General features: G+C 34.8%; 1 protein-coding gene across 5 annotated transcripts in view; it reads left to right on the forward strand.

The window, feature by feature from the left end:
• MTHFD2L (methylenetetrahydrofolate dehydrogenase (NADP+ dependent) 2 like) overlaps positions 1-24,089 on the forward strand; it is a 147,430-nt gene that overhangs the window by 62,721 nt on the left and 60,620 nt on the right. For all 5 annotated transcript variants that reach the window (XR_007725753.1, XM_050790953.1, XM_050790948.1 and 2 more), the window contains one exon: positions 7,848-7,940. Coding sequence is in view for 4 of the 5 variants with exons in the window: in XM_050790953.1 (XP_050646910.1) it covers positions 7,848-7,940 (93 nt within the window). In the remaining variant the exon portion in view is untranslated. The remainder of the gene's footprint in view (positions 1-7,847; positions 7,941-24,089) is intronic.

The following is a 24,089-nucleotide window of genomic DNA, read 5'->3' on the forward strand; positions in this document are numbered from 1 at the left end:
TTTCCTTCCTGTGATTTTCTCTCACTGATTTCTCCTTTAAACCAGACCATGACATGAACTAATATATTGGGAATGACTCAGATTCTCCTTATCCCGAGAAAGAGACAAACCAAAACTCTACATGTGAGGTTCTAGCTCAGATTGGTTTGCCGTTTTGCTTTACCTCCTGATTCAGGATCAGGCAGATGTTTGAAGATTTGCCTCATGGGAGAGGAAGTTGAGACTTATTTTGTGTTTCTGTTGAAGACAGATCTAGAATCATGATAGAAGCAGCAAAAAGGTAGACTTTAGCTCTTATAATGAAGAAATTTCTTACAGTCAAGACTAAGTAATATGCTCTCCTCATATTTTTCTGGAAAGTAGTTTTATCAATGGGAAAGGATACCAAAAGTATATTTAAAGGGGAATTGAAGAAGCAAAACAAATCTGTACTCACATTAACAATCTGTCTTCTCTGACACCTTCAGCTGCCCCATGCCCTTCTCAGATGGAGTAAATAATGATGCTCTTGACAACACTGTAACTTCTACCTCCTTCTAACATGAAGCCTAGCACACTGTATTATGATTCTTATTTGTGTATCTGCTTTCCATATGATAACAGAGAATTGTGTATTCTTGTTGCCTAGCATGATTCTAGTATGCTTTCTATAAATTTTTTTTAGTCATGATTTTTAGTTCTTTATTCTTCAATAAAATGAATTATTTTCCAGAGAGAATAGTTAGAATGCTTGTGAAATCTTTCTATAATTAAAACAGAAGAATCATGTTTTCAGTGATGGCTGTAGAGTTGCAGAGGAAAACATCTTACTATAGGAGTAAAAGACACAGAACCCAGAGTTGAAAGCTGGCACATGGACAGTGCTACTCATTGCCAGTCTTACCAGGAACGTTCCATAGGGTCTGGTTTTTTAGTTTACTCAGCAAATAACTATTTCATTCTGCTCGGAGTGAGGCTAGAGAGCCACTGAAAAAGTATATGCAAGTTTTTCAAGGGCGCGGCCAAGACGCAACCAGAGAATCCTGTTTAAGGGATTTATAGGATCATTTATTGATTATTGAATAAATGAAGGTAGAGAATGGCCCAGAAATGTCCAAGAACAGTGAATTCCTCATTAAGGTAATTTCAAGCTCCCCCTCACCCACCGAAAAAAAAAATGATACTAACAAATGAAGCACATTGTGCTGTTTGTTCCAGCTTTTTTTTTTTTTTAAATAGCAAATATTATTTGCTTCAAATTGGCATTCTGTGCTAATTACTAACAACTGTTTGCTACAATATGTTTTTTTGCATAAACTACAGAGGTAATGATAGCCTAGAAAACTGCTCAGGTGGGTCCTAGTTGATAATTCTTGGTTGAATCTAGATTTTTATACAATAAAAAAACACATTTTGTCTCTCTATTAATTATTTATTTCTAAGAAAACTCTAAGATTCTAGAAGATAGAGTCTAAGTACAGAAGGCCCTCTGTATCTGTGGGTTCCACATCTGTGGATTCAACTGTCTATGATTAAAAATATTTAGAGAAAATAATATTAAAACAACAAAAATAATATAAAAATAGTATAAAACTGTTTACATAGCATTTACATTGTATTAGGTATTACTTATAATACCTAAGTAATAAGTAATCTAAAGATGATTTAAAGTATGTGGGAGGGTATGCGTAGGTTAGATGCAAATACTATGTTATTTTATATCAGAAACTTGAGCATTTGTGGATTTTAGTATCTGCCAGTGCATCAGGGGCCCTGGAACCAGTCCCTCCCAGATACTGACAGATACTGAGGGACAACTGTATTTTATTCTTCCTGTGTCTTAGAAACATATTATAAAACACTAGGCACAAAATAGTTACTTATAGACTCTGCTTATCTAGTTCTGTGTGATAGAAAATGAGGCCCTAGCGCACGCTGTTCTCATATGCACTCTAGAAGGATATAACTGAGAGTATGGGAAAAAGTCATCTGAAGGTCAGAGATATGCATCATTCTTGAGTACCTGCTGTGACTTGCTAGTACTAGCTGCCATTGGGAAAAAGCTGAGAAGACAGAAAAAAAATAGGTGCAGCAAGCCAGAGGATTAGTTGAAGAAAATTAATGGACAATAAGAATTGAATATAGGAATGACAAGAATTTTCACATGCCAAGGAAGATGAGTTAAATAAGAATAGGTTTAACAGGAAAGCTAGGTGTCAGGACCAGGAACAGGCATTCAGGTGCTCACCAGCAAAGGTCAGAAGAGTCTGAGGTATTATTTGAACACATTTGCTTTTAGCTGTTTGGTTCACCTCTCTTCATCATCAGGTCTTCCGAATAACAGGCTGAATGCCTTTCCGTGGTTTGGTATTGGTATAGTCATAAACTCTGATCAATCAAGTTCAAATATGACTTTGATAAGTTTCCATAGACATCAACAGCCAAACTCACTGAGGAATATCAAGTTAACCTGATAGTATTGAAAAGGGAATGAAATTACCTACAAGGATTTTCCATGCAGATTGAAATTTATCCTGATATACTTTTCTTTTGCCTGAAATTTTACAGATTGTTACTTATATGTGTGTACAAATCACTGGATTTCATGTCTCTGTCAATTTCTTGATGAAATAATCAGTACCGATAGAAATGGGAAGTTTCAGTTTCATTTTGGTTTTGATTTTTTTTTTTTTTTGGTGGGGATTTGGGAGGCTCTCATTTGGAATTAGAGAACACTTGAGTGAGTTGTTAAGGTATTAAGGAACCTTTTCAAATGTAGGAGACCAGGACTAAAGCAGAGATGGGTGGGTGTTTTATAACTTTGATAACCTTGAGGTGGTTGTAAATGTATACTCGACATTCTTGATGGTTTATAGTGAGTGAAAGAAAGAGAATAACCAAGGAGACTTTTAGACTTTTACTGTAAATAACTGGGCAGAAGGTGGTACCAACTAAAATAAAAAAGGCTGCTAGTTGCCTCTCATTGTTCTTCCTTTTCAAAGTTTTCCTGATTATCTTTTATTTTTCCATATTAAACTTAGTATCAAATTACATACTTCCAAAAGTCCACTTTTATTGGACTTTAATTATATTTGTAATGAATATAGGTAGAATTCTAATCTTTATGATATTAAACATTCCTATCCAAGGACATGGTTTATCTTTCTAGTTTCTTGGTCTTATTTTGGTATTATTCTGGAGATTTTCTTTTACTACATGGATTTTGCACATTTTTTGTTAAGCTTATTTTAAGTATTTTACCTTTTGTACTGCTATTATAATGGGGCCTTTTCTTACAATGTATTTTCTAAGATGTTATATATGAAAGCAATTTACTTCTGTATATTTGATTTTTACTTGATTAATTTATGGAATTATCTCAATGTTTCTTATAGTAGTCTAGTTTTTTAGATTTATCAAATACATTTTAACTTTTATAGTTTTTTCTAGTTTCATTTGTTTATTGTTCTTTAATTTCTGAAGTTAAATGATTCATTTTATTATTTCTGTTTTATTGATATAATAATTTGTCCACAATTTTTTCTAACATATTTATTTCTATATTTATTTTATAGGATCTAATATGAAATGTCTTCATTATAAATCTTTCTAAAACTTTTGCAATTTTTTAAATTTTGACCCAATAATTATTTAAAATAGAATTTTTAAAATCTTCCAATAGAAGGGTCTCTTTATGAAGGATATTTTTTCTGATTTTGTCAATAATTATAATTTTGTTGAGTTGTAATCAAATAAAATTATAGTCTATCTAATTATTACTTTTTGGTATTAAATTTTCTTTGTAACCAAGTTTATACCATTTGCATGAGAAGAAAATGTATTATTTTCTGCGTTTGATATAGTCATATATCTATCATTCGTTAAGTTATTGACATTTTCTGTATCCTTGATCTGTCATGAACGGAGAAAGTTATTCAAAAATAAATTAAACAAATACAATATATTTTGTTTCTATATGTATCTCCTGTAATTTCTGCTTATAAGAATTCTATTTCTTTTTCTTATGTATTTATTATTTTTCTATCTTTATTTGAATCACTCTTTTACTTTATAATATGTGCTTCTTTGTTTTATTTAGTGCTGACTTTTTGTTTGACAAAAAGCATTATTTTTTGGCATTTTCCTGCTACATGTTTGCTTTCAACATTTCTGAATTCTGAATAACTTTGTTTTATGTATATAATATATATTGTATAGAATTAGCAAAACATATAATTAGATTTGGCTTTGTAAGTCAATTTGAAAATATCGTTCTTTTACATAAATGACTTAGGGAAATTTATATTTGTTTTTAAGATAAGTATATATGGTACAACTATTATTATTTTCTGTTCTGTTTATTGTTTTTTTTTTTTTACAATTTTTTTCTTTGTGCATTTAAAAAATATTTAAGAAGGTTTTCCTTACCTTAATAATTACAACATTATATAGTACTCTTAATTCTCTATTTATTTATAGGGTAGCTACTGATACTCTAGTAAAATAAATAAATGATAAAATTTTTTATTTTCTCCCCTCATTCCATTTCTTTTGTCTCCGACCTGCTATTTGGCAGTAAAAATTATTTGAAAATATATTTTTTTAATTTTTTACTTTATACTCTTAAATATTCTTATACTTTTATTATCTGGTTGGTCAGCTTTTAAACATTTGTTGGTTCCTATTATTATATATTAGGGAATCAACAAACTTTCTCATCTTTGCCCTTTCTCATTCTAATTTTGTTAGTTGCATTATTTCTGCATAGTGAAAGCAAAGACCATTTACATTTGTCTGCATTTTAGTCTGTTTTGTTCTGCCATAGCAGATTATCACAGACTGGGTAATTTATGAAGAATAGAAATTTATTTCTGAACAGTTACAGAGGTTGAAAGTCCAAGATCAAGGTGCCAGCATCTGGTGAGGGCCTTCTTACTGCATCATCTCATGATGGAAGGCAGAATGGAAAGAGAGGGCAAGAGCAAGACAGAAGTGGGCTGAACTTGTTCATTTAGAAGGAACTCACTCCTGCAATAACAGCATGAATCCATTCATGAGGGCAGAGGACTGGTGTCCTAATCACCTCGTAAAGGTTTCACCTCTTAATATTGTTAGATTGCAATTCCATTTCAACATGAGTTTGGGAGAGGACAAACATTCAAACCATAGCAGTTTGTCACCCCAATCCTCACACTTTTTTAAAGTCTTGGTCCTATAATTATAATCAAAACGTTCAGCAGTCCTTTTGCTAGTTTCCTCAGACATATTTTGATTAAGTAAACCGTGTCTTTTAGCATGTTCCTTAGGAAATACTTATGGGAACAATATTTCCTGAGTTCTCGCATTTTCAAAATTGTTTGCAACTTTTAATCTTGGAGGCAGATTTGACTGGCTATAAAATCCTTTACTATCATTTTTTTACATGAATCACTTGTAGATACACAATGAGATGCCATCATCTCACACCAATCAGAATGACTATTATTTAAAAAGTTAAAAAATAACAGATTCTGGCGAGGTCGTGGAAGAAAAAGAATGTTTATACACCATTGGTGGGAGTGTAAATTAGTTCAACCCTTGTGGAAAACAGCAGGGTAATTCTTCAGAGACCTAAAAACAGAACTACCGTTGGACCCAGCAATCCCATTCCTGGGTATACACCCAAAGGAATATAAATTGTTCTATCATAGACACATTCACACATTCATTGCAGCACTATTCACAGTCACAAAGACATGAAATCAACCTAAATGCCCATTAATGGTAGACTAGATAAAGAAAATGTGGTGTGTTTGTGTATATATACACACACACTACACACACACACACACACACACCCCCACACCATGGAATACTATGCAGCCATAAAAAAAGAATGAGATCACATCCTTTACAGGAACGTGGATGGCCATTATCTTTAGCAAATTAATGCAGGAACAGAAATCCAAATACTGCATGCTGTCACTTATAAGTAGGAGCTAAATGATGAGGGCAGATGGACCCAGAGAGGGGAACAACAGACACTGAGGCTTACTGGTGGGTGGAGGTTGGGAGGAGGGAGGGAATTAGGAAAACTAATTAATGGGTACTAGGCTTCATACTTTAGTGATGAAATAATCTGTACAATAAACCCTCGTGACATGAGCTTACCTATATAGCCAACTTGCACATGTACCCTTGAACTTAAAATAAAAGTTAAAAACACATAAAAATAAATAAATAAGTATTTTTGTATAATATTTGGTCATAATGTTCAACTTTTCCATGCCATTTTTTGAGTTTATTGGTACATTGCTAAGTTCTTAAATTTTTTTATCTTTATTTTGCCTTTTGTCTTGGTTCTGACACTTTTTAAATGTATCTTTTTATTGAATTTTTTAAAATTTGCATATGGTAAAATTTACTCTTTTTGGTGTGCAGTTTCATTAATTTAGACAAATGCATATAGTCATCTATTAAATTAATTAGTCTAACACCACTAGAATCAGAACAGCTTCATCACTCCCCAAATTCCCCTGGGTTTGCCCTTACATACTATCCTTTTGTTGATGCTGTGTCACATCCATTTTTATTACTCATCATTGAATGAGTTGGATGTTTTTAGATCTACTATTTACAGGACACTTCTGCTGGGGGTTAGAGGAGGTCCTGTGCAGCCTTCTGACTCCTTTATTACTTTCACAGAGTCAGATTGCTTTCTTCTAAAATAGCCCCTCTATGTAAATGTGTTCCCACCCACTCTAAACTATACTGGGTCCCGGAAGTCTCTTCTGTCTTTATTTCTTTTCTCACTGCCCCAATTAGGAAAGCTATATTTTTTTGCACTTTGGGATAAACTTTTCATAGAAGTGTATTTTTGCAGTCAATTTCAGAGATATGCCACTGCCGGCCTTGTTGTCATTCTCCTCATTTCTTAGATGCCTTTCTCCCTGTATGGTATCTACTAATTGTTGCTTTTGGTAACTCTTAACATGTTTTTGGAGTCTGTAGAAATTAGGTCTTCCAGTTTTTCTAAAAATGGTGATCATGTAACTTTTGTTGTTTTGGTTAACTGTGTAGCATTTGCACATCTTCCAGAAGATAAGATGCAGTCTTAGCCATATTCTTACCAGAAGTCCTCTTGACTGCTCTTTACCACCAACTTTCCCTCACTCCCCTTTCATGGCTCACACTTTAAATATTGGAGTCTCTTGCCTCTCTTGTTCATTCATCACTTCCTTAAGGTTTTCATATAAAAACTTCCTGTGATGTACCTTAACCTATGACAAAAAATTTCGCTATATTCTAAATACCCACTTTCAAAGTTGGTTAGTTTTTTCCTACTATTCTTTAGCTTGGAATGCCTTTTTCTTCCTTACCTGATTGGAATACTTCTGCTCATGCATTAAGACCTAAAAAATGTATTTCCTCCTTTAGGAATCCTTCCTAGACACCTTCTCAAGACAGAATTAATCTCTCAGTTATGCTCCCATAATATATTTTCCCATTTTTTGTTCACTTATCTTGTTGCTTTTAGTATTTGTTTGCCTGTCATTATGAAGACAGTGAGTATCCTGTATCCTAATGTATTAACCAGTCAACACAGAATTTTCAAACTCTTTGTTTCAGGGACTCTACTCATAGCTCTCCGATGATGATCGGCACTTACCCTGATTTGGTCTCATTTGATTTTCCTTTCATTTAATTGAAGGGTACAATATTTTGGTTCCTCTTGGTTTTCTGGTCTAGCTTTTGTGCTCAATGTGATTTAGTCATGTCAAAGTATCTTTTCTACTCTTAGGAAATAAGGGAAACTCTTATAGGTTTAGAGCATTTGTAAAATTTTTAAAAGTTCAGTAATCATTGATAGAAATTTTTCTGTATTCCAGGTGATGCAACTGTGACAATAGCTCACAGATACACCCCCAAAGAACAACTGAAGATTCATACGCAGCTGGCAGATATTATCATAGTTGCTGCAGGTAAGTCCTTAGTGACTGTTATTTTTTGGAATGTCATCAGCAGAATAATTCTTGTCCTAAATGCTGACATGTTTGAAAGCTTTTTGAGAGAGTAAGGTGTATGTATGACTAACTTCTGTTGATTGGATTGTGTCTCTTGGCAATCATTGTATCAGTCCATTGTGCCTATGTTAGCATTTGTTACTTCATCATGGAAAACCCAAACAGCTTTTGGGATGACAGATTAAGCACAAGAACAATGTGCACTTTGCTAATTGCTTTGACAAACATGGTTTAACAGCATTTACAGAAAAAGGTTGGTGCAGGTAAATAATACATTATAGCTATGGAGAACAATAAAACTGGTACTTTCAAGTTGTATCAAGGAACATAGAATGTTCAGGTGAGGGGAACAGATAGTCACTATGCTGCCCTAAACACAGTCAGGCTGAAGAATTATGTTCTGAAGTCTAGACTTTAGGGGAAAAGTTGATGGATGAGACCATGTCCAAAGAAGAGTATCTGGGATAAGAATCTTTCCAAAAAAGATGACATGAAATTTGGTCTGATGAGCTGAGGATGTTTGGTCTGGAAGAAAGAAAGAATTACCTAAGGAGATACAACAACTTTTTTTTTTTTTTAACATAAAGAAAAAAACTCAAGCCCAAACTTTTATAATAAAAGCTGCCTCAAAGTCACCAGTTCTTGAGATAGTAAGTTCCTTATCTCTACAGTGATTAACAAAATAGATAAAAACAAGTGAGATTTCATGGAGCATTATTTGCCAACATTTATTGGATTTTGCCCCATTTTGGTTGACAAAAAAATCATCCTCTTTCAACATTATCAAAATATTTCAATAAATTCAACAACATAGCTAAAAATTCATGTAAACAGTTGTAATTATTTTGAACATATGTTCTTTGGAGAAGGAATTACTTCTTTCTTTACTCCCTACCATTTAAAGGACCATTGTAGATAATGTCTATGTACTGAGTACTAGGTTGGGTTCATTGCATTTTAATGCTTCCTTCAATGATGAAACTCTTTCTCTATTTTAATATGTAAAAGAAAGCTTTATGAAATATATGTATATGTATACTTATATTTCATAAGATTAAATTTATTTAAATTTATTTGTGTTTTCATACAGGGTAAGTTAACAAGAAAGATATTTTAGAACATAGAAAAGGCTGGAATATGGGGCTTGTGTATGGATAATTCACTTACAGATATTTGAGAGTTTATCATGTGCTCTGATTTTAATTAAACGTGTACTGTTGAATAGCAAAGATAGTACTAAATTCATTCATTCATTCAATAAATATTGGACCCTTCCTATGCAGCAGTATCTGTTTTAAATTTTAGGAATATAGCAATGAATACAAATGATGAAGTGCTAGCCCTCGTAGAACTTACATCTTAGTGGGAGAGAGAGCAAATAAACAGTAAAATATAATATCAGATAATGATAAGTGCTATAATGAAATTGGCTGAAGAAATAGTGTTTTGGGGATACTGTTTTAGATTGATTGATTGGTGAAGATCTTTTTTGGGAGGTGACCTTTTGAGTAGAGTTCTTGTCCTGGCCATTCTCCATTTGCCCACCAACCCCAGTGTTTGCCTTTCCCTGTCCTGGTCTGGCCCTGAGAGGCTGACTGATGAAGATGGACTCACCTGTGTTCCTTTGACACTGGCTCCCAACAAGGTTTGGCACTAGTAGGATATCTGAAGGAGAATAAGAGAAACGTCAAGTCATGGTGTTTCTTCTCTACTCTCTCCTTCTTCTACTCTCTTTCTCCTTTCTCCTGCATCGATAGCTTTTGCTCAGCATCCTTTCCCCAACAGCTAAGGCTCTCACCGGGCTGCAGTAACACTGTTTCCTCCCTTACCCCTACAGATCTAGGAATGGTACAAGCTTCCTCCAGTTTCTAATCTCTAAGAGTAGCAACAGCTTTTATTTTTCTCTTACCCTGAATATATCCCTGTAAAAATTATTTCATTACTGTATGTAGTAGATTCTGCTTGCCATGGAGATACTGACAGAAGCAGATCTGTATGAAGTAAAGGCACAAATCAAGAACCATTCCTGGGGAAGAGCATTCCGAGCAGAGGGAACAGCATATACCAAAGTCCTTAAGCAGGAGCATGCTTGATGTGTTCCAGAACACAGGTCTTTGAGGATTTATTATATTACTCTGATTTTACTTAAATATTAATAAATTATGAGGATACTAGCAGGAAATGTTGTTGGGAAGGTAACCAGGGTTAGCTCATGTAGGACGTTGTTGGCATGGTTAGGATTTTGATATAAGCCAAGAACGACTGACAGCAGATCAACATGGTCTGACTTAGGTTTTAAAGGAGTGATCACACCTTTAGAAACGTGTCAGACCTTATGTCTGCAGTTGCATCAAGAACTGACTCTAGGGGGTGAAAGTAGAAACAGAGAGGGAAGGTATTGCAATTTCATTTAACGGATCTAGATTTTGCTGTAATTTGTTTTGGATTTGAACACATAGTTTCAATCAAATTTAATAAAATATCTGATTCTTCTGTAGGCCCTTTTCTGGAACCTAGAATGTGTACATGACTGCAGGAACAATAATTGGCTCCTAATAGAGTAAAAATAGAAATGTTCTTTTTCCCGGAAAAAAAAAAAATCAGTAAGCTGGTACAGATAACCATACCACATTTCCTCTTTTTCTGAGAAATTATATTTGGGTGATATCAAATGCGAATTTTTGAACTGCATTGACAGAAGTCACGCATGTTTAGAGAATTAGTAAACTTTTTCAGACCACAGATCAACATTAAGTGAAATAGTGTTTCAGCTACTGATGCCTTCATGGCAGATAAATACTATACTGATTTCTTTTTATAGACACTTGTGTTCACACACAAGACACAGAATTTGTTGAGTAAAGAGGAATTTGAATGCTCATCTTTATCCATTTCTAACCTTAGGCAGAATGAAGTTTACATTATCCTTAAAAGGTATTATTTGACTAATGTTAACAACTTATACAGAATATTTGACAATTACCCTTAGGTAACATTTATCAAATATAATATTGAATGAATATTTTATGCTAGTGGAGGAAAATCTCTCAGCATGCCTTCCTACTCATGGTTTGTTTTATTATTATGACAAATGGCACATGGGTGGTCACAATCCACTTGCAAGAAACACTGATATTCTCTTGTGATTAAGTCAAAGCTTACACCATAATGCCAACACTGTTGTCCTCCTTGAGTTTATCCTATAGCTTCATTTGTAAAGACCTAAATCAGCATTGAGTCCAGATATTTAAAAAGAAGACAGGAAAAGGAAAAGAAAAGGAAAATAAAGGAAGAGAGGGACAAGGAAGACTCAAGCCTATATAAAATAAACAAGACAGAAGCCAGGAGGTACTCAAGCCTCTAGGTGTGGTGGGTGTTGAGGCTCTCCCACAACCATCCCGTGAGGGTATTTTCTTACCACCAGAGGGCGCCAGTCAGGTGAGCCGCTACTTTAGATGTAGCCAAGTTGGCCACACACCATCCTAATCCTAGTTAGAAGACATTTTAAACAAAGGCAGTGGGAACAAGTCCTGTTCCTTGCTTTTTTATTTCACCTTTAATGCCTCTTACTAAATACAAAAGTATGTTGAACGTAGAAGACAGATTTGTATATAGTTCTGCAGTCTTCTTGTAGAAATAAATATTTAGCCAATGGGAAATTTAGGGCCAGAAAATTGAGAATTTATAAGAAATAACTAAAGACTGCTACATGTCCAGTTAATTAATAATCACCTGGAAAAGTTAGGGATAAAACATGTAGATATTTATAAATTATAGAAAAAAATGTGAGTTAATATAAAAAAGAAATCCCATATAACCAGACAATAGGAATAAAGTATTACCAGAATGACCATATCATGCATTGTGTGTGGGAAATAAACAAATACAAATAGCAGTGGGTATTTAAAAAGGAGATAGTGATCTAATGGCAGAGGTAGCCAGAACGGGGAGAGCTAGATCACTGTCATAATGAGAATGTCAGCATATATGGAAACAACCTCATCTAGGAGAACTCAGAGTAGAAGGAGGAGGATTGCGTGATATATATCAGAAAGAATAATGTCTGAGACATGAGAATGAAGAATGTGGTGATGAAATCTTGATGCGAGCTTGAAAAAAGTAAAAGAGGAAATCCTGTGTGAAGATCCTGAGACATGAATAATATTAGCTTATGTTAATATTAATGTCATCCCTCCAGTTTCTCATAGTACTAATCCTACAGGCTTAACTATATATCACTCACCTTTTTAAACTTGCCCCCCAAAATTGAGATTTAGACTCAGTTAGAAGCTTAGATCTGCAGAATCAGACCCTGTCACACTATGCAATTAGAAGTAAGAAGCTTCAAGTCCCTACTCAAAGCCACATCTCTGAGTTCACAGAGAGAGTTAACAAGTTTCCAGGGTACTTTAGTGTACCATGGTTATAGCACATAGTACCTGTTTATAGTTGTTATCTTCATCAGACTACAGCAGGGAAAGGGCTGTTTTTGTTTTTGTTTTTGTTTTTAAGTTTGCTAGGTATGTACTTAGAACAATATGTAACACATAGTGGTTGCCCAATAAATGTGAGCTGTGTTGATTTTGAGATTATAACTAAAATAAGGACTTTTGCAAATTGATACACATTTAGTTGATATATTTTAAATATAATATAATTTTTTAAAGATGGAATTATTCTAGTTGTTGGATTTACATAGTGTAGCATTATTTTTGGGAACTACCAGATATTTCCAGTTGGTCATAAAGTAGTTGCTAAAGCAATAAAAAGTGAAATATTCATTAATGAAAGAGTAGTTCATGTCATTAAGTGTATGAATGGAGTGATTTAGGTGTAAATGTTAAGATTAAGAAATGATGGGAAAGGGGGCTGCACACAGTGGCTTACACCTGTAATCCTAGCACTTTGGGAGGCTGAGATGGGTGGATTGCCTGTGATCAGGAGTTCAAGACCAGCCTGGCCAACATGGTGAAACCCTGTCTCTACTAAAAATACAAAAATTAGCCAGGTATGGTGGTGGGTGCCTGTAATCCCAGCTACTCAGGACGCTGAGGCAGGAGAATCGTTTGAACCTGGGAGGCAGAGGTTGCAGTGAGCCGAGATCACACCACTGCACTCCAGCCTGGACAACAGAGCAAGACTCGGTCTCAGAAAGAAAAAAGAAATTACAGGAAAGGTGAAGAAAGAGTAAAGAGACTATTACTGACATCTAAAGCACAGTCAGAGTATTGGATGGTTGAAAGGGGAGGAGCAGTTTAGGGAAAGGCTAAATCAGCTTTGTACAAGCTACTGATGAAGAAGGGAAAGCTGGCCAGTATCAGTTCTAAGATCATCCTGGAGATCATTGGGCTTTGTCATATCTCATGCTGTGAGGAAACTGTAGGCTATCCTAAGTCTGTAAAATTCTAGGAATCTTCATTATTCAGCAGGATAGGCAAGTTTTTTTTGACATTGTCCACATTACCCTCCACCCATCTGAGTAAACTCTGAAACTACCTATATTCAGGAAATGAGCTGCTGAGTCAATGCCACTTGCATGTCAAGCTCTGGATGCAGTGTCACGGTGGTGAAAGCTGGCGTTTTTGGCCACTAAACCATCCCTTCCAGCTTGATGAATGAACCTTCACAGTTGTAACTTTAGAGTCTCTATTGCAACACTTTTAATGACAGATACCATGATATAAAACAGGATAAATGGGCAATTTAGTAATTCAGAATATTCATACTTACTTGTCATAAAGTACAAAATGACCAACTAATTTCCTTTCACCACTTCTCCAATCATATTATCAAGTCTTAGAAACGCTTCCATCAAACATTATCCTAGGGCTCAATAGGGTTTTCCCCCGGGTGTATTTCCTCCTCCTTGAAACAGGACTTGTAATTTTCAGGAAACCAGGACATTGAGAAGTTCCAAGGGGTGGGGCGTGGAAATAGCTCCACCATCCCCACAGCTCATGCAACCCGGGAGTGGAACTTGCTCACTTACAGCCCTGAGTGCTTCCTGAGTGATGCCAGCACATTTCATGGCTTCACTCATGCTATTGTCCTTTCCGTATCTCACTTCTTATTTCGTTATTGTCCAGCTTGTCCTCTTTTGCTAGCCTCTGCTACTCCACTTACGAGTTCCTTCCCTCCTTCCTAAAAGTTGCCATTATTTTCATGGTACAGAGTAGTGAAAATGCACAGGCCTTTCTAAAGTAAGAATTTCGGGATTTAAATTCCAGCTCTGAGACTTGCTAATTGTGAGCTTGTTCTCATCTCTGAATCTCAATTCAGAGATGTGATTTCAATGATAATAATAAAAATAACCTTTCATAGCAATGTCTACTTTATATGTTTGATCTTAACTATGCTGATCTAAGTAGAATTTCCCATGTCTAAAATGATGCCTTTTACTTATTGAAAGGCATTTTAGTGTGGTTTATGTGTAATACCAAGTACAGAATATTTAACACTTCTCAAAAAAAACAATTTTGCATAGTGCAATCAAGCTAGCCCATCCATGTAAAGAGCACAGCACAGTGCCCAGTATATGGCAAATATTCAGTAAGTGTTATGTGTTAATGTATTCTATGTTAGGCATTGCGTGTGAATATTTAAACAATTTAGAAATGATAAATCAGTTGATTATTAAGCCACAACTAAACTAAAAGAATATACTTCTTGGTTGCTTTAGATACTAATATAGTATCAGAGTAGAGTAGTTATTGTAAGTATAAATAAATTAAGAAGTGACTTACACATGAGGGACCAACTTTATAGAAACTTTATTTTTACACTTAAGATGTATGGCTTCTCAGGATGACATCAGCACTTGTTCATAGATGTGTATTCTGTTGTTCCCTGGATGAATTCCTTATTGCCTCTCCCTCCTTTGGAACAACCTGACTTTGAGAGGGGAGACAGGGAAGGTTGAGGCACTTAGATGAAAGGGATTTTTTTCTCTCAGACCTTTATCCGCCCTCCCAGTCTCCCTCCTTCTCCGTTTCTACCTCATCTTCCCACCTCAGTCTATTCTGGCCCTCACAACCCAGGCCCAAAGCCTAAGTTACTAAGTAAGCAAAGCTCCCCTGGTCTGCAGTGAACTTTGTCAATACCTGAGAGGGCAGCTTGACTACTGATACTTTTCTTGGTGTCAGCAATACATCCTTACTGCAAAGACTTAGAAAACTTGGACAATAGAGAGGGAGGGAAGGAACCTTAATCCCAACCAAAGTGAAATATGGTAAACAATTTGATGTTTGACCTTGTAATGTTTTATATTTATACACGGATCTAAATATTTAAATAATTATTTTGCCTTGTATATACTGTTTGTATTTAGCAGCTCTACACTGTATACATGTTTCTTTATAAAATGCTTTCTTCCAAAACAGACTTCTTCTAATGACTCCATAGTATTGAGCGCTATGGATATACTATAATTTATTTATTCGGTTCTTGACTGTTGGACATTTAGATTGTTCCCTGAGTTTTACTGTTACGATAATGAAGCAAACAGCTGTAAACATCTTAGATTATTTGCACAAGTCACCTATAATATTTATCATATTGGTCTTAAGTTTATTTTCTTAGTAATTGTTACTTATATTCTAAAAACTAATGAACATTTAAGCTTGGTGTATGATAAAAGCTCACATGTGTATTTAATATTAAAGCATATTTCATACCTTACCTGTGCATTTATGTAAAGTTTTAATAGAAAGAGGAGATAGATTTGTCTCGTTTGTAACCCATTCTCTAGGCCTTTTATCATTACCAATCAGTATACTATGAAGCTCTAGATCCTTATCTTTCCACAAGAGAAGATAGAAGCCTGGTGTATGGGGAAAGGGACTCAAATATGAAGTAGGGTGTCGTATCAAAAGAAACATGGTCTTTAAAGTAAGGAGGATTTAGTTTTAAATTCAATTTTAACTTTAAAAATCACATCTAACTCTCTGGGCTTTATTTTCAGCTATTGCAAAATGGAGGTAGTAATACTAGTGTTTATAAACTATCATAAGGATTACATGCTTAGCACATAATGGCTACTAAGTGAATGTAGTTTCCCTTCCCTTCGTTCTCCTATTGTGTGGTGAACCTATCACTAAAATTACAATATGTTTTAAATGAAAATATGTAAAAATGTATTATCTATTACGAAAAGTCTTTGTCTTTAACTTTCTGATACTTTGGTAATACGGACTGTACAAAAACGTGTACAAACTTTTATCTGTTTCCTTGATGCTCATTAGCCTCAAATAAGCAAAAACATTTTCCCAAGATTGATCACCTCAGAACCATCCCAAAGTTTTATTTTTTTTCTTCATTTGCCTGAGACCCTTGCATTTTTCTCCTCAACTTGTTCTAATTACAGAGACTTTTGAAAAGGGGGGTTTAATCTTTTCATCTCTAGGTGTTTTCAATCTATGGTATTAGTACATGGTTAGCTGAGGTTGATTTTTTTTCTTTTGAGGCTGTTCTCTCAACACACATATATATATGTGTGTGTATGTGTATATATATGTATATACATATGTGTATATATTATATGTGTGTGTGTGTATATATATACTACTTCTGATTTTTCATGAGTAAAACAAGCATTGATAGCAATATCCAAAAAAACTTCAGTAAAGAACAGTTTAGATCAAAGATATTTCACTGTGGAGAATTACAGACTTCCTTGGAAATATACTTTAGATGGTCAAATGATACATCATTTAAACTTAGTTCTACTTGGGTCCATGCATGTATAACATGGGCTTAGAAAGAAGTGAGGTTCCTCCTTTCAAGTTATGTCTGTAGCTTTTAATATTATCACTTTGTTATATTTTTATGTCAGGTCTTTAAAAGGTTTATATTAGGAAATATTTAAATATACCCAAAAGTGTATAAAAAGAACATTAATAAAAATGTTAACACTTATCAGTACCTAAATTTGTCAGATATGAATACTATGTATATTTTCATTCTACCTGTTTTATATTTCTATAACTTGCTTTGTTTTGATTAATGTTATGACTTGAAAATTTGCCCATGCTAATAGATGTAGCACTCAATTGCTCAATAATACTCAATTGCTGAGTATCCATTTTCTGTTTATGAATATACATGTTATTTCCAATTTATTGCTATTATGAACAGTTCTGTAATGTTTAAGTTTATACATATTTTCTTGAAGACTTATTCATTCATCTATCCAACAAATACTATTTTTGCCACTGGTATATATTAGGCCATATAGCAGGCAATAGAAAAAAATATATATATAAATTTGGTTCAGCTCTTGAGAAGTCCAGACACTAGTACACTAGTAGAGGAGAAAGATGTACAAACAAATTAGTGTAATACAGCTTGCCAGTGCAATATTAGATATATGTGTGTATACATATGTATATGTCTGTCTAGAAAAGGAGCCTCTGTGTGTGTGTGTGTGTGTGTGTCTGTGTGTGTGTAAGAGGCACAGATAGGTTGAGAGAGAAAAACAGAGACAGAGAGAGAGCATCATTGGAGAGGTTTTCCTCTGACTCTGAAGAGTAAATGAATGAGTTGGGTTCCATCCCACAGAATGAACAGAAATTCACTATACAGAATAAAAGGTAATGAGACTTCTGGAAGCTTAGAGCTATAAAATCCTATGCATATAGCAAAGAAAATATTTACTCTTTCAGAATGACAGGTGCCTGTGTGTGATTTGTGAAAGATGAAGCATAACATTTAGGAAAAACCAGACATCATAATAAATTTTAAAAAATTAATTTTATCCTGTAGGTCATGAGCAACCTTTAAATAATTAGAAGCACTGGAATAACTTCATATTTGAATTTTAGAAAGATCACTTGGATAGCCCCTGTGCGGGGATAAAACTAGAAGTAGCATTGATGTGGTTCTACAGTAATACAGGAGTAGATGAAAGTGAGAAGGAAAAACAGGAAGGAAAGACTTACCGGCTTTAGAGACTAAGTATATGGTGTTGCCATTAACAAGGAAGGGCATATAGAAAGGAAGCAAGGTTTGGGAGACATAAAGATGAGTGAGTGGGAGGAGATAATTAATTCAATGTGAACGTGTTGAGTTGATGACACTAGGTGTTATATTCAGGCGGAAAAGTCCAGGAGAGGGATGAGATATGTCGGCGTGGGGTTTGGGAGAGAGCTCTGTTCTGGAGTGGTAATTTTGGAAGTCATTAATATCCGGGGTATTGGACACAAATGCATGGATAAAACCATCTAGAATAAGTCTGTTTATAGTGCATGGACTGAATTTCTGTTTCAGATATATTTGAAGTGTTTTGGTTGACATGGTTACTTCTATAACATTGCCTTCTTTCTTCTGTATAACTAGTGCCAATGACAGCCTATTCTTATTCCAGCATTGACTTTGATTGTATAAGAAAAAACTGGTATTTTTTTGAAGCTTTGTTGTTTCATACCTGTTGTTCTTTTGTAACCCCAACCTTTATCACCTTTAAAGCATTGTTTGAGCAACATGAGAGAATGTATTTGATAAACCAAAATGTACCATATAGTGGAGACAAAATTGTGTCCTGAAAATAAAATGATGGACTTAACTTCATAAATATTAAATTTTTTTCATGTAAAAGATTAAATTTAACTTCTTTAATGTAATGTAAACTTCTTTAATAAATGTTTCCAGCAGGCTGAATTTTTTGTTTATGCTTGCATTTGTAGTCTTTGCATAGTGGATTTACTGTGACCATCTAATGCTCAGTTAATTTCCATTATCTGACTTGTCCAGGTTACCAATTTGACCTGATTTTTACAGTTTTATTGCTCACAGCCTATTGTATCTTCACAGCATTTTTTTCTGTGACCAACAGCCTGATTTTAGTAACTCTGGATTTCCCATGTCCATTATTTGATTATGTTAATGCTTTCTAAAGCACAAATAAATTGTTTTCTCAATCCCTTATGCCTTGATTATTTGATTTCTAAACCAAATTGCCTAAATTTTGCTTGAAACATCTATTGACTTATTCACTCTTATTCTTTAAAAACTAGGACCTCAAAATGAAAGTTCTGCATGCTATGGATGTGCTTGGTAGATTTTTCTAGCCATCCAGTGTATTCCCTATGGTCTTACCTTGTCCTTTATTCCTTCACACTTGTGGTGGCCATTCAACTTCCCTGAGTCTCTGGTCAAGGCAACTTATGACATGCCAGAGTCTACATTGCTACTATGGATTGAAAGCTTTCTCTCTCTAGCTCAGTCACGCCAGTAAACGATTATCTCCGCATGAAAAACAGGATAGACTTTAAATATCTAATAAAGAGTGGTGTGTAACGCACATATATTTTTCCTAGCATGTCAGTAGATGATTTAAAATCATGCTTTAAGTTTTATGTGCCTTTTGGGATATGTCCCATGAATATTATCACTCACTTCATCAACAGACTCCAATACATGCTATCTGAACCTACACCAAAGAGGAGGTATAAAGCATTTTTCCCCACCGTACTTTCAGTGGATGTACCTCTTTTTAGTTTTTTTTTTTTTTTAAATAAACCTTACTTTGTATGGGATTATATGAAGTTGTACTATATAGTTGTTAAAAAACTGTTTAATAATATCCATGTCAGGCATAAAATATGCCTTTACATTTTGTAAAATTTAAATATGTTGTGGTAGCATGGGATGACAAGGGTGCTGTCATATAAAGTATAAAAGTCCTCACTCAAAAATCATATTGTGAAGTATACAAAATAATAAAAAGGAGAAGGAAAAAGGAAATACAAAGAAAGGACCTACATGACGTATGTGATGAGTAGGGAATAGTAAGAATTATAGTAGGACAGCACTGGAGTGAAATCCACTGTTCTGTGATCTCCAGCAGCCAGGACCATGTCTTATTTATATTTGTGTTTCTTGTACCTGGTTAAGAACCTGGGCTTTAGGACTAGAAAACTCACTGTTCAATGAATGAATTCCTTTCTTTAGAAGTCAAGTGCTTAACCGGTCAGGCACCATGGCTCAAGCCTATAATCCCAACATTTTGGGAGGCCAAGATGGGCAGATCATTTGAAGTCAGGAGCTCAAGACCAGGCTGACCAACATGGTGAAACCCAGTCTCTATGAAAAATACAAAAATTAGCTGGGCATGGTGGTGCACACCTGTAATCTCAGCTACTTGAGAGGCTGAGGCACGAGAATCGCTTGAGAGAATGGCTTCAACCCGGGAGGCAGAGGTTGCAGTGAGCCGAGATCATGCCACTGCACTCCTGCCTGGGTGACAGAGTGAGACTTTGGGGGGGAAAAAAAAAAGTCAAGTGCTTATCTTGGTCTTAGTTTAAGCTTTTTTCCTAGAAGGTAAGGAAGGTCTTCATAGGGGGAGATGATCCTTTCAGGACTCATTCAGCCTTAGATTCTCTTTCATACCTTGTTTGGGGCTGTTCCACTTCATGAAAGCTTAATATGGCATTGCATCAGCACCACTGACTCAGAGTTTGCACCTGCAGAGTTCAAAGAAAGGTAGGGAAGAGGCAAAGAAACAACTGAGAAATTACTGTCTTCAATGAAAAAAACTAGAAAATACCATTGCTTTACTTTCTACTATGGGTAGGAATATAAGCCTTTCTATAGGTGAAGTCATCATTACAATAGTGTTTTCAGAGCATGGTATTGTCGAATGTCTGTTCCAGACATGTGTTGACTATCAGAAAGTGAAACAATTTTATTAAATCTATAGTCATTATTAGTTGTGTCATTTAAATAGCATCAGCATACCTAATTAATACCTAGGAAAATTAATATTTAAAAAATGTAATGATCAAAATGTTACATGTCAGTGCTTATGTAATAATCCACACAGAGGTGGTGTTTGAAATGTACTTTGGAGACTCTGACGGAGCACCTGGCTACCTGCTTTAGGTGTGGCTTTGGTTCTGAAGGAGAGCAGTGAGAAGGAAGGAATGTGTATTGGTGGTGTCTGTGGCAACACCAATATATCTGTGGTGTCTTCTAAGGCAACTTTCTATGAAAGGCCTTTCGTTTTACTCATTTATGTAATTAAAGACTTAAATGTTAGACCTAAAACCATAAAAACCCTAGAAGAAAACCTAGGCAATACCATTCAGGACATAGGCATGGGCAAGGATTTCATGACCAAAACACCAAAAGCAATGGCAACAAAAGCTAAAATAAACAAACGGGATCTAATTAAACTAAAGACCTTCTGCACAGCAAAAGACACTGTCATCAGAGTGAACAGGCAACCTACAGAATGGGAGAAAATTTTTGCAATCTACCTTTCTGACAAAGGGCTTATATCCAGAATCTACAAGGAACTTAAACAAATTTACAAGAAAAAAGCAACCACATCAAAAGATGGACAAAGGATATGAACAGACACTTCTCAAAAGAAGACATTTATGCAGCCAACAGACACATGAAAAATGCTCATCATCACTGGTCATCAGAGAAGTGCAAATCAAAACCACAATGAGATGCCATCTCACACCAGCTAGAATGGTGATTATTAAAAAATCAGGAAACAACAGATGCTGGAGAGGATATGGAGAAATAGGAACACTTTTACACTGTTGGTGGGAGTGTAAACTAGTTCAACCATTGTGGAAGGCAGTGTGACAATTCCTCAAGGATCTAGAACCAGAAATAAGATTTGACCCAGCAATCCCATTACTGGGTATATACCCAAAGGATTATAAATTATAAATCATGCTACTATAAAGACACATGCACACGTATGTTCGTTGCGGCAGTATTCACAATAACAAAAAATTGGAACCAACCCAAATGTCCATCAATGATAGACTGGATTAAGAAAATGTGGCACATATACACCATGGAATACTATGCAGCCATAAAAAAGGATGAGTTCATTTTCTTTACAGGGATATGGATGTAGCTGGAAACCATCATTCTGAGCAAACTATCACAAGGACAGAAAACCAAACACTGCATGTTCTCACTCATAGGTGGGAACTGAACAATGAGAACACTTGGACACAGGATGGGGAACATCACACCCCGGGGCCTGTCATGGGGTGGGGAGCAGGAGGAGGGATAGCATTAGGAGAAATACCTAATATAAATGACGAGTTAGTGGGTGCAGCAAACCAACATGGCACACGTATACCTATGTAACAAACCTGCACGTTTTGCACATGTACCCTAGAACTTAAAGTATGATAAAAAAAAGAAAAAAGAAAAAAAGGCTTCTGGCTCTATCTTTTACTGAAGCACATCTCCCCTACATTTATTTTTGTTTAATTCCTAATTGCTCGTTTTAAAAATGACTTACCTTTGTTACAAAACGTGAGAAGTAACGAGTACTGTGCAGAAGTGTTGGCTTTATGACTGTGGTTGGAACAAATTCAAGTAACTCATAGTTTTTCTCTGAGTGTGCAGATTGCAGGCAATTCACTCAATATTTTATTAATATGTGCCTTTCAAGTGAAGATAATAATATAAGAATCAGATATTACATTGTAAAAAAGGGCAAGTGCATTGCAATAATGTTTTTGTTAAGATTCTATTATGTGTTTCATAATTCCTGCTTATATTTATTTTAACAAAAATCAGAAGGATTCCTTGTCTCTGTAAAATAGACATACACATACAACCCCAAATCCACATTACCATATATATCTTTCCCAGGGTAGTTGGTCAGGATATTCTTAAAAATAATGTGGTGCACCATATCAAAAGGAGTGAGAATCCCTCCATGTGAACTAAGAGTAACATACATCCTTGTAGGTCACTAAGATACCACCCCCAAATTTACTTCTCTCGAATAAAAAAATTTGAAGGGGTTACCCCTCCTCTACTTAATGATGAATTTTATAACGTTTTCATGAAAGCTCTGCAGAAGGGTTTTGAGCAGTTTGGAAAGAACTCTGGAAATGGCATTAGTTTTACTGCAGCCTAGCTACAGAATTAGATAGTAAACATAAGTACATTTCTGCAAATACAAATAAATAATTTTTTAAACTTTTTTAGGAGACGAGCTTGTTAACTAACATTATCGCAGGTCCCAAAATACTACATTTAGAAATTTATCCTAAAGAGAATTGTATTGAGGCTTACAGAGATAATATACAAAGATATCTGTTATAAATTTATTTATGATAGCAAAAAGTGGAAACACTCTAACCATTCAACAGTGTCGGAACATTTAATGGATGATGGATGATGTTGTATATCTATAGGAATTCTATAGATCCAATAAAATTATATTTTTAAAAACATATGCATTTGATTATATTCATTATGGAAAGAGATATGACCACATACAGTCATGCATACACACTCACAAATAGAAAACAGATAATTAAAAAATACAACTTGAGACGTTATCTCTGATAGATAAATATAGATTCCTTTTTATCATTTGCTGAATTCTCTAAGTGAATTTTCTAAAATGTATTGATTTCACATTACAAAGCAAAATAAAGAATATTTAGATGACCCATTTCCAATCACTGGCAAGATTCTGCCTGCCGTCATGTTGTTTTCTGCAGCTGTTACTTTTTAATATAGAGGAGCATGGAAACAATGTATTAAACTGAAATGGCTAGTCTCCTACAAACTACCAAACACCTTGAATTATTTGGCTTTTCTTGGGACAAAGAAGAAATATGAATTAAATGGATAAATCATGTAGTATGTGAATTATTCCTCAATAAAGCTTTTTTAAAAAGATATGGGAAACTGGAAGCCCTGGGGATACTAAAATAGAGGATAATTTCGGCTTTCAAATTTATTTCCATATATGTAGGAGGAAGAAGTCATCTACTTTTTAATTAGCATCAAGAGGAAGGAGTGGTGCAAGAATATGAGGGAAAGAGAGAGAAAAGGAATCCCTCTACCTGCTCTCACTTTAGTTCCTTACTTTTACCATTACCAAATGACTTTTACTATTCTCTGTCTTGGACATTCCTTATTGCTGAGCTCTTTCCTCAAGCCCGTAGAATTATCCAGATGACATTAATAACTTGTTCTATAATGTTATGGTCTGCCAAGGATAAATCTATATTTTAACTGAAGCATGTTTTGTAATAAATAGGTCCAGATTCATTTTCCCCCAATATCATAATTTAATTTTTAATTTTTTGTTTTATTTATAGGGTCTCTCTCTGT

Source organism: Macaca thibetana, chromosome 5 (assembly GCF_024542745.1).
Source record: "Macaca thibetana thibetana isolate TM-01 chromosome 5, ASM2454274v1, whole genome shotgun sequence".
Lineage (NCBI taxonomy): Eukaryota > Metazoa > Chordata > Mammalia > Primates > Cercopithecidae > Macaca > Macaca thibetana.